Source organism: Thalassophryne amazonica, chromosome 8, assembly GCF_902500255.1.
Source record: "Thalassophryne amazonica chromosome 8, fThaAma1.1, whole genome shotgun sequence".
Taxonomy (NCBI): domain Eukaryota; kingdom Metazoa; phylum Chordata; class Actinopteri; order Batrachoidiformes; family Batrachoididae; genus Thalassophryne; species Thalassophryne amazonica.
The window spans coordinates 29,676,796-29,689,144 of NC_047110.1; the positions used below are offsets into that span (position 1 = coordinate 29,676,796).

Genomic DNA, 12,349 nt, shown 5'->3' on the forward strand with positions numbered 1-12,349 from the left:
CAGATATCTGTCGCTGAGATAGATGATGACTGGAGTGCAGTTTTAAGCAGAAACGAGGTGGTAATCTGTGAACCGTGGCTGATGATGCATGCACAGTGAAGGAGGAGCTGACCAAGTTTTAGGGGAGACCATTTGGTCGGTGACACCGTCTGGTCAATGCAAGTGGTGTTACTCCAATAAGTGTTGATTTTACACTGTTTTGAGTTGATTTAGTTCTGTAATAGAGTATAATTCACTCTGTTTAGACTGGGATCAAATGCTATCTCAGCAGAGTAAATTTTACTCAGCAAAATTTCCTGTGTAGAAACAAACAAACTTGCTTGAGGATCAGTAAAAAAAAAAAAAAAAAAAAAAAAAAGTGCGTAACACTTGTCCCGGTCTCCCCTACACATGGCTGACTATATGACGCCACTTCAAAGAGGATGCCTCGTTCTGTGACGTCACGTGGTGGCTGCTCGGCAGGCAGCAGAGTCTGTGATCCGGACAGAGAGCAGCTGAAGACACGCCGAGCGGACAAATCATTATCTGTGAGTGGTTTTAAAAATTACTGAAAATATTTATAGGCTGTTTCAAACGAACACTCTTGCTAAAGAAAGTAAGAAACTAACTGTGAGCCGTAACTTTGCCTTGAATTATGCGAGAATCAGTCTGCGAGCTGGTAAGCCTTTTAACTAAAATAAGAGTGTCCTGAGGAGATTATTTTATTATATTCAGTTATTTCATGATAACCCAGATATTAGGGGCCGTGAGAGAATTAAACGTAAGTTTCTGAGAAGTGTTTCAGTTGTGTGCAGGAGATGTGAGCTACAGACTACAACACTTCTGAAATTACATATTTCCATAGATTTATTTGTGGATTTTGTGAAATTTATTTATTTTAAATGTTAGTTGTGTTGAGAAAAGAATAATTATGCATAAAGCTGTTATTTACTGATTTTATGCGCAGAGATCTGCAGGTTTGGAAGAGTCATGTTAGAGAGAGAGAGAGAGACTGATTAAAGATACTAACCCCCCCCCCTTATATTTGGAACAGCGTCATGTTGACTCTGCTGCGCCCCCTGCTGGCCGTGTGGCTGTACATGCTGCCCTGGGGACAGAGTTACTATAACGGCTTCCACTACCAGGACATCAGCAACGGCAACGGCAACTCAGAGAGTAGGTCACGTGAGAGGGTAATATGTGTGTGTTTGTGTGTGTGTGTGCGCGCGTGCATCATTTGCATGAGTCATAAAAACACAGCTGGCTGCAGCAGGTGGAGCAGTAAATGGTCATTCACAAAGCAGCTCATCCAAACAAACTTCTAGTAATGGATAGTTTTTCGCCTTCTGTGTACATCGAAGCTGCAGTTAAAAAAAAAAAAAAAACTTAAAAAATAAAAAATTTAAAACCTCGGTGCTAATAGGATTAAATATAACGCAATGCGAAAATACCCTCGGCCGTAATTTGCAGGTGTTATTAAGATCCTACTGTTAGATGGATAAACTTTATTGATCTCAGAGGAGAAATTTGCATGTTACATCAGCTCTTAAGACAACACACAAGGTGGGTGCAAGTAGAGGAAAATGTTCATAGAACAGCGTGTGCAAGGATAAGCAATAATAATAATACTTGTAACAACAGTACAAGACATGAGAAATGAGGTAGAAATAGAATATATATACATATATATATATATATATATATATATATATATATATATATACAAGGTCTATTAGAAAAGTATCCGACCTTATTTTTTTCAAAAACCATATGGATTTGAATCACGTGTGATTACATCAGACATGCTTGAACCCTCGTGGGCATGCAAGAGTTTTTTCACGCCTGTCGGTTACGTCATTCGCCTGTGGGCAGTCTTTGAGTGAGGAGTCGCCCACCCTCTCTTCGATTTTTTCATCGTTTAGGAATGGCTCAGAGACTGCTGCTTTGTTTGATCAAAATCTTTTCAAAACTGTAAGGCACAACTGAGTGGACACCATTCGATAAATTTCAGCTGGTTTTCGGTAAAAATTTTAACGGCTGATGAGAGATTTTTGGTCTGTAACTTGTCGCTTTAAAGGACGGCCACGGCGCCTGACGGCGATCTGCGCTTCGAGGCGGCAGCGTCTCGCCGTTTCAAGTTGAAAACTTCCACATTTCAGGCTCTGTTAACCCAGTAAGTCGTCAGAGAACAGAGAACTTTCAGAAGAAGTCGGCATGAGGAGTTTATTCGGACATTCCATTGTTAACGCACATTTTGTAATGAAGAACGGGGCGGGCAGAGTCGCATGTCGGGCCAGACCCGACCGCGGGGGGTCGCGACAGGAAAACACCTCCGTTGCAAACCTTAACGGGCAAGTTGGAACATGCCCAAGCTGTTAAACAATTTCTCAGTTACTCACTTGTTGAAAGCCATCAAAAGCTGCCTGAATTTTACAAATGGTTGTCAACACGGAGGTGTTCTTCCTGTCGCGGCGCACACAGATTCACCGAGTTGTCACGGAAACGACTCAGCGAATTTGCGCCACACGTCTTTCATTAAAAAAATGTTCCTTAAACAGTGGAATGTCTGCATAAAGTCCTCATGCCGGCCTCTTCTGAATCTTCTCTGTTCTCTCATGACGTCCTGGGTGAATTAAGCCTAAATTAGGATGTTTTCAGGTCAAATAGGCCGACGATGGCGCCTGGAAGTGCTGCAGGACCGTCACGAGGTCCGTGGGAAGTCCTACGCGACAGAAACCCCCCATAATCTCTCATCCGCCGTTAAACTTTTCACCAAAAAACAGCTAAATTTCTCGAAATAGTATCCACTTGGATATTCCTCACAGGTCCAGAAAAAATTTGATAAAGGCAACGCGCGCCGTCTTGGAGGCAGCGTGTGAACAACGGAAATTCCAGCCGAGAGGGCGGGACCACATCTCACTCAAGGCCTGCCCATAGGGAAATGACGTCACCGACATGCGTGAAAAAACTCATGCGCACGAGGGTTCAAGCATGATTGGTGTAATCGCATGTCAATCAAATCCATATAGTTTTTTTTTTTTATAAAACTGCCGGTTAGTTTTATAAGATACCTCGTGTGTATATATATATATATATATATATATATATATATATACATATACACATACACACATATGCACATATACATACACACCCACGTACATACCTATATGAGGTCTGTTAGAAAAGTACCGGACCTTTTTATTTTTTCAAAAACCTGATGGATTTGAATCACGTGTGCTTGCATGAGCCAACCTTGAACTTTCGTGCGCATGCGTGAACTTTTTCACGCCTGTCGATTGCATCATTTTCTTGTAAGCAGCCTTTGTGTGAGGACATGTGCAGTGCTCTCGGCAGATATTCATTACAAGGATAATGGCGGAACGACTCGAGCAGCGCTACTGCATCAAATTTTGACAGAAACTGGGCGACAGCCAGGTGGAAACCATTCGGTAGATTCAGACGGCTTTCGGTGACGATGCTATGGCTCCACCAGATTAAGGAGCGATACAACCGGTTTAAAGACGTCCGCACAACGGTGGAGAGTGTGCCGCGCTCCAGTCGGCCTCCAGTCATGCTGAAATGACCATATCATTTCCAAAGTGAACGCTGTGGTGATGTGGGACTATCGTGTGACTAACCGAGAAATTGCGGAAGAGGTGGACATCAGCACTTTTTCGGTACATTCCACTGTGACAGAAGATTTAGCCATGAAAAGAGTGGCGGTGAAATTCATGCTGCTGCTTACGGCAGAGCAAAAGCACCTTCGTGTTTAAGTCTCACAGGACATGCTGTGACATGCCCACCTCTTCCACAATTCCCGCGATAGTCACACGACTGAAAAGTCACCGAAACAGTCTGAATCTTCCGAACGGTTTCCACCTGGCTGTCGCCCAGTTTCTGGCAAAATTTGATGCAACGCTGCTCCAGTCGTTCCGTCTTTTTCCTTGTAATGAAAATCCGCCGAGAGCACAACACATGTCCTCACACAAAGGCTGCTTACAAGCAAATGACGCAATCGACAGGCGTGAAAAAGTTCACGTATGTGCACGAAGGTTCAAGGTTTGCTTGTGCAAGCACACGTGATTCAAATCCATCAGGATTTGAAAAAAATAAAAAGGTCCGGTACTTTTCTAACAGACCTCGTAGTGTGTGTGTGGTGGTATGTATATATATATATATATAATATATTATATACACTCAACAAAAATATCAACGCAACACTTTTGGTTTTGCTCCCATTTTGTATGAGATGAACTCAAAGATCTAAAACTTGTCCACATACACAATATCACCATTTCCCTCAAATATTGTTCACAAACCAGTCTAAATCTGTGATAGTGAGCACTTCTCCTTTGCTGAGATAATCATCCACCTCATAGGTGTGCCATACCAAGATGCGATTACACCATGATTAAGTGCACAGGTGTGCCTTAGACTGTCCACAGTAAAAGGGCCCAGCTCCAAGATCTTTGACTTTCATCTCATACAAAATGGAGCAAAACCAAAAGTGTTGCGTTTATATTTTTGTTGAGTGTGTATATATATATATATATATATGTATAGTATATAATTGTATAGGTATATGTATAACATGATTGGGATTGAAAAAGAAATAGGAGCATCTTCTTTACAATATGTGAAATGGAGTTTAGATGTGATAAGGTGACATTAGTGCAGGGATTTGCACATATGTGGACATATTAATGTTGCACGTGATTTGTGGACATATTATTGCATGTGGTTATTTCACAGTGTTATTGTACAGCCTGACAGCAGCAGGGAGGAACGACCTGCGGTATCGTTCCTTCTTGCACCGAGGGTCACTGAACGAGCTGGTCAGCTCCACTACAGTCTGTTGCAGAGGGTGAGAGGAGTTGTTCATGATGGATTTGAAATTGGTTAACACCCTCCTCTCAGCCACCTCCTCCAGAGACTCCAGAGGACAGCCCAGGACAGAGCTGGACTTCCTGACCAGCAAGTTCAGTCTCTTTCTCCCCCCCTTTGTGCTGCCCGGGGCCCAACAGACTACAGCATAGAGGAGAGCTGAGGCTACGACAGAGTTGTAGAAGGTCTTAAGCAGAGGCCTGCTAACTCCAAAGGATCTCAGTCTCCTCAGGAGGTGGAGGCGACTCTGTCCTTTCTTGTACAGGGTGTCGGTGTGGTGAGTCCAGTCCAGTTTGCTGTTGAGGTGAACACCCAGGTATTTGAGACTGTCTACAGTCTTTATGTCCTCCCCCTGGATGTTCACTGGTGGATGAGGTGGTGGTTTCCTCCTGAAGTCGATCACCATCTCCTTCGTTCGAGACACAAGTGGTTGCGCTCACACCAGTCCACGAAGTCTGTGATGACCGACCGGTACTCCAGCTCGTTCCCCTCAGACACGCGACCCACAATGACGGAGTCATCAGAGAACTTCTGGAGGTGGCAGCTGTAAGTGTTGTAGGTGAAGTCCGAGGTGTAGAGGGTGAAGAGAAAAGGCGAGAAGACGGTGCCCTGGGAGCCCCGGTGCTGCACCTTACCACCTCAGACTGACAGCTGCGCAGCCGCACGTACTGCGGGCGGTCAGTGAGGTAGTCGATGGTCCAGGCAGGGAGGTGTCCATCCACACCTGTGTCCTCCAGTTTCCCCCTCAGCAGTGCCGGTCTGATAGTGTTAAAAGCGCTGGAGAAATCAAAGAACATGACTCTCACAGCGCTCCCGCCAGTCTCCAGGTGGGTGAGCACTCGTTGCAGTAGGTAGATGACAGCGTCATCTACCCCGATGTTGGGCCTGTAGGCAAACTGCAGTGGGTCCTGGGTGTCACTCACCATGGTGCGGAGGTGAGACAGGACGAGCCGTTCCATGGTCTTCATGAGGTGGGAGGTCAGGGCAACAGGTATGTAGTGGGCCGGTTCCTTGGCGTGCGGTGTTTTTGGGAACCGGGACCACACAGGAGGTCTTACACAGGGTGGGGAAAAGAGGGGCCAGAGCTGAAGTAACAGGCTGCTGCTTCAAAAAAAAATTGTCTTGTATATGTTCAATAGGGCAGTGCAGTCTTGTATGAACCCTGTTTGACATCGTGGGATTTGACCACTTCGAACAGCCACTCGCGTTGTGCAGTATATATATACACCGCATAACTTCACATGCAACAATCACCGAAGCAGTTGCGAAAAGTGTAGGTTTTCGGTTCCCAGTGGAGATGGGAAGACGAGGCAAATGGGAGAGGTCATGTCATTGTTAGCCTAAGGCCCGGTCACATGGCACTTAACGAGGGGCAACGAAGCCCAAACAAAACAAGAAATCTGGGCTTTTGTTGACTTTAGTTGGCATCGTTTAACCTTCACAGAGCTTCGTTCCTGCAGCTGGCACTTCGTCAGGATTTTTAAACTGTTGAAAAATTTGAACAAATGCCGCCAAAAGCCTCAGTTCTTCCGTATTTTGTTTTGCTGTCATTCTTGACGTTTTTTTTTTTATCGTTTGCTTAGTTTTTGTAATGTTAGCCTTTAGTTTGACTTTGTTCGGCCAGCTGAATGTTTTCACACAGTACAGAAGCCTCTTTGTGAGTGCTGCCATGGAGGAGAGATGCAGCTTCTCCGCGGTGGAGCCGGTGTGTGGTGTGGGGCTTCTTCTGCTGCATGTGATGTGGCGAGTGCTGCCATGGTCATGCAGTGGTGCTGGCCGGCCAGGAAGAATTTGTCATGGCCTCTCTGATAGCACACGACAGTCTGTGATCGTAGCTGTTGTTCCAGCACTGCTCGCACATGAGAAGAGAGTTGCTGCAGACGAAAGTCCAGCTGGAGCTCCAGCATTCTGTCCATGAACTCTGAAGGGCTTGCTGTCCTCCAGCTCGTGCATAGAGAAGAGCCTGCTGGCCCTTTCAGACAGTTCAAAGGTTTTGAGGAAGTGATCATTGATGGCTGTGTTTGTTCACAGCGAGGGGGCTTTGCAGGAGCGCGATCAGCCTTGTTTGTTTTGGTGGAGCTATTTCATGTTGTCTACTGTGATCAGAGCAAACTACACCTCCGTTTGTGCAAACCAGGTGGCAGTTTACAGAAGCAAGAGTTTGAGCCATCAAGTATGGAAAAAGTTCCAGCAGGAGTGGACATCTGCAGCTGCAAGCAAATCTACATACGCAAAGACATGCGAAAAATGTTGAGTATGCTCGCGTTTCAGGTGTACAGACAGCGATTAAAGTCTTGGTATTTGAGAGATTTGAGAAGTATTTGGCGTGCTTGCAGTGTGTATAATTTTGGTGGAGTATTTAGCGTGTGTGGTTAGTGTGGTGTTTTGTTTTTGTAAAAATGAGGCATCTTATGAATGTTTAGCACTTCAGTGTATTTTTGTAATTGAGCAAGATAGCGTGCGCAGCATGTCATCAGTAGTCTGAACCAAGACAGTGAGGATTCTGATGAAGGACATGATCCTTCTTTTGTTCTGGACGAGGAACCAGAGCAGGTGGATCCACCGACGTGTGCACAGATCTCCACAGTGGTTTGGATCACGCACTTTTGTTTGCAGTTTCTTCAGGACTCAGGCATTATGAGCTCTGTCCCAGCGCCGAGTCCTGGAACACAGAGATGCAGACACACACTACTCCAGCAGTGGCTCCAGGCGCATTTTGTTTAAAGCCTTGAGATCAACGTTAGCTTCAGTTTAATTTTGTTCCTCTTTCCTTCCTTTTGCGCTCTTGATTCGCAGGCTATTCGGTGATAAAGCTCATTTGTCCACCTTGTGTCAATAATTTGTGTTTTTACTTTTTCCCTTTGTTCAGGAATTGTCGTATGCCGTGTGACCGGGCCACTACACAACTAACCAAAGTAGCTACGTTCTCTCACCTGCAAAACTGCCTCGACGTGTTTGAGCTCCGGGTCAGCGGTGGGCACATTTCTGATAATCCGATAACCGATAATTATCGAAGATAATGTTTTCATTATTGGACTATCTTTTTAGATAACTTTAAAAATGATTATCGGACTAATTATGTTGCGATAAATTTTTATCTGATCATTTTTAGACCGATAACATGGTAAATAAAGCTGAACAGCTACAAATATTTATACAACTTAAAATCAGTTGAGCACCACCTGTTAAATGTTTCGTAGCTGATGTGTAGTTCTACCCTCTGCAAAACAGAGAAGAGCTGCTTTAAGAAGAAACCACTCTATCTTCGGCAGGTAAAGGAGAACTGGTCCCACACACACACACACACACACACACAAAAAAAAACTCATTTCTTTTAACTCCATACTGATACGCGGGCAATATCACCCAAGTCATCCAGAGGCATACATTTTTAACTTATGGTTCAACTTTTAACCAAACTAATGTCGGACAAGTTATTTAAATTAATGTCATGTCTGAAGTTTTATAAAGTGAAAATATCAGATATATGTTTTAGTTTTAAAGTAATGCACTAATTTTAAGGTTTTAGTGTGGACATGCTGTGTCCAGGTGCATTATGGGTGGGATAGGGTAATCTCAGTACGTTCACGACATGAGAAATACATTTGAAACACTCTGATCAGGCTCTACGGACAACAGCATTAAACTGTAGTGCCTAAAACTCTCACGAATATATTCTCTGGGTTTATAGACGTTGTTATTGTGTCTGCGTTTATTAAATTCAACGCATCTTAAATGTAGCAGACACGGATTATCTGGAATTTTGTTTTGGCAAGTCTCTACTGCCATCTACTGGCCAGTAGTGTTCATTCACCCTATTGACGTATCCCATAATCCCTTGCGTGCCAGAGAGTCGCTGCAGTGAACATATAGAGAATTAACACGATGACAGTTGTAAATTATTAAACTACAAAAATTTATTTTTTTATTCTTTTCATCAGGTTAATAAGAGACTGCATGCATGATACCCTGAAAACTTGCTAAAACAATTATAACAAATAATCCGTGTCTGTTAAGTTTAATCTGCATGGAATTTAATAAACGCAAACCGAATTTCAGACATATTATATATATTAGTCTCGAACAAAGAGGACAAACAGTGTTGTAAAGAACAATAATCAAGATGTTAAAGAGCAAACTTTTAGTTTAGTTAGCCTACTTTTAGGGGTGCTCAAGCACCCATAAATATATTTTAAGCACCCCTAAAATATATATATACGTATATATATATATCAGGGTTCTAGCTAGCGCAAACTTGCATTACGGCCCGTTACGCTATAATTTTGGATCATTACGATTTTCAATACAGCATCTGCAATCAACCGTTTCTGCAGCGCAACTCCAGTTTGAAGCGTGAATCGAAGCAATGCTTTGCAATCTAAGCAATGCTTCGATTTAATGGCTCGTGGCTCTTTGATTCGCTGCTGTTCAGAAGCAGTAAGTCCGCTTCTTAACCCCTCTGAAAGCCATTAAAATATCATGAGTCACTTTTGTGAGGATTAAAGTCACTAACTGGGACTCTTGTCTTGCAGTCGAGAAACGAGAATCATCCTCTGTTGTCACAGCTTTAAACACTGCGCGGCTCTCTGCTGTGCGTTGAGATGTTGCAATGTTAATGTTGTCTGTGTGCAGCGGTTAAAGTGCAGCGTGATCAGAGTGTCTCAATGCAGTTCTCAATGTTACTGAGATCTTGCAGCGTGGCGAACTCTCCGAGGTTCTGCGGGATTTGAAACATCAATAGGGCGCATAGCCAACATTTATGTGTCAAGACAATATTGAGTGCACATTTTACAATATAATAAAGTGTGTGCACATCATAAAACGTGCACACAATATAATAAAATGAGCGCACATTCTCTCCACATGCAAAACATTTTGCGATGACACTTCCAGAGCTCCATAAAAATGCCTGTTTTTACAAATAAAAAAATGGAATATTTTACAAAAGCACATTTATCTGTAAACACCAACACACGACACACGTCACCAGGGCTGGACTGGGGAAATTTTTCAGGCCGGGCATTTTTAACCAAGACCAGGCCACCACCAGGTATCGAAGGGGAAAACAATTAAGCCTGCTGTGACAGTGTGTTTTTTTTTTTGGTCCCTTAACCGATCAATGTGCACCAGGAGACACATACATTTTAACACTATAAGAAGCATTATGAAAAGTTCTCCCGAAATACAGTTATCATAGGCTTATCAAAAGTACGATCTATTGACAGTAGGTCACATTACTTTTTAGACATAATAAGCCGTCATTTCATTCAGCCTTGTTACTTAAATTTAGAAATAGAAATTATATAAAAACATTTGTTATAGAAATACTGTAGGCTATACTATAAATAATATAGCATTACTTGTGTGATACAATTCATCATATAAAGCAAGAAATAACTGGATGACTGGACCAATGACTGGATACAAAGGTTGAACTTTTGAAACTGCAATACACAAAAAGGCCACAAGATGGAGACAGTTGTCTATCTCACTACAAGCTACAAGTAACATCAAGGATTTCTTTTATTACCAATTTGAGTTGCTAATCAACTTAGAGAATGTCTCTCAATTTAAAGTAAAATGTTAGGTATGTGAAATTATGCCAGGACTTGGGAAAATACATTTTAGACAGGGACACCGTTATACCACACCACCGCACCGCAGACTGTGCAAAACAGCATACTTTGTATGACCGACGCACGACCGTCAAATAGAATCAAGAATAAAGAAACAACCTGGCGGCGGCAGCATGGTAGCTAGCCATGCACACCATTTGCACAGGTTACATTGCTAGGCTAGGTTACGTGACTGGCAGAGTTAGCACGAACGAAAATTATATCCAACCTTAATTCATATCTGAGTGACCCAGTTAGACAGCACTTTACTTCGGACCAGAAGATCAGAATGTCTCTCTCACACGCAGATGTCTGATTTATGAACAAGTTAGGTTGCTGTTCATCAATTAATAGCTGAAGTTAACCTTCACTTACCGTCATGGCCGTAGTGGTCCCTGCCTCGTCCACCTGTTGAACTTCTTCTCCGCCGCTTGCTGAGGCCGCCTGCCGCAGATGTGGATGCTCCGCGTCCACGTGAAGCAAACATGTCTGTTATTTTAAGACATTTTGCAGCATCTGCCTGAAGGGCTATTCTCTGCTGATCCCTGGCTCTTTCAGCGCCACCTTTCCTCTTCTTGCCACCATCCATATCGCTCGTTATCACTCTGTCCGGCACTGGCGCACTGTGTAGCCTAACCGAGGCCCGAGATGGAGGGGTAATTGGCCTGCCCCTCACCTCATTGGTCCAGGCCACAATCAATCATGACTAAAGGGCCTATCTACCACTTTATGCACCAATAGGAGGGTTTATATACCGGTATCCAGTGTTGCCACAGTTACTTTGAAAAAGTAATCCAATTACTGATTACTCCTTGAAAAAGTAACTTAGTTACTTTACTGATTACTCAATTGTTTTATATAAATATTATTTATAAAAAATAAAATAAAGACCTCTTTCTTGACCTCATATTTAACTGTTGACAGCACTGTAACAGTAAAACTTGTAATTTCTAACCTACATTGTTAATAAATGTAACTATTAAATTCTTTCTAACATTTTTCTAACATTTAAATTTTCTCTAAACATTTTACATGTCGAAATTATTATTATTTTAAGTAGTATTAGTAGTTGTAGTAAAAAAAAGGCTTCAAAACTGGACCTTTAATCTAGGGGTGTTGTGAGGGGGGGAACATCTTTGCCCCACGCTCCCATTCCATCTGGATTCGCCCCTGCTTTGGCGTTTGAATACAAAGAATGGATAACATTTATTTATGCGGAAAACATGACCAGATTTACAGGTAAGAAAGTTTTATTGTGTTTTCATATCATGTGGTCCTCAGAAAGAGAGTTTAGGTGCATTTGAGTGGAAAATAGTGTTAGTTGTTGACGCGTCGCGAAGGATCAGCTGTTTTAACGAGCAGATACGGAGCAACTCAGCTCAGCTCTAAATAAAGGAGGATAAAAAGCATAAAAATGTCTTTGTAAAGCTCAGTGCAGGTGTGCTGTTATCAGTGCACTTTAAGAGGTGAGGACGAGTCGTAGCCGCTACAAAAACAAAAACAAAAAAACACGGATGAAAAGCTCACAGCTCGCTTTACTTCATAAAAAAAAAAAAAAAAAAAAATCCGCAGGCCAGTAGGCCATCAGGCCAGCGGGCACATGCCTGGTGTGCAATACTATGAGTCCAGCGGTGCACGTCACATTAACGTGTTGGTTTACATAATGAATGACTCAACCAATCAGTGTTTAGCAGAGGCACATTTTACCCAGAATCCTTTGCGATCTGTCTGGGTTTGTTACAAAACCTCAGAATTAGTGCATTATTCAACATTAAAAGATATATGTTATATTTTAACTTTGTACAAATGACAGAATTGACATTAATGGAGTTATTCTATCGGTATTAATGTTATTTATAAATCAAAAC

General features: G+C 42.7%; 1 protein-coding gene across 1 annotated transcript in view; it reads left to right on the top strand.

Moving 5' to 3' along the window:
- The first annotated feature begins 417 nt into the window (after positions 1 to 417).
- The window catches only part of hapln3 (hyaluronan and proteoglycan link protein 3), an 83,215-nt gene continuing 71,283 nt past the window's right edge, over positions 418 to 12,349 (top strand). Inside the window, exons 1-2 of the mRNA XM_034175923.1 lie at positions 418 to 527; positions 1,034 to 1,155. Of these exons, the coding sequence (XP_034031814.1) occupies positions 1,038 to 1,155 (118 nt within the window). The 5' untranslated portion in view covers positions 418 to 527; positions 1,034 to 1,037. The remainder of the gene's footprint in view (positions 528 to 1,033; positions 1,156 to 12,349) is intronic.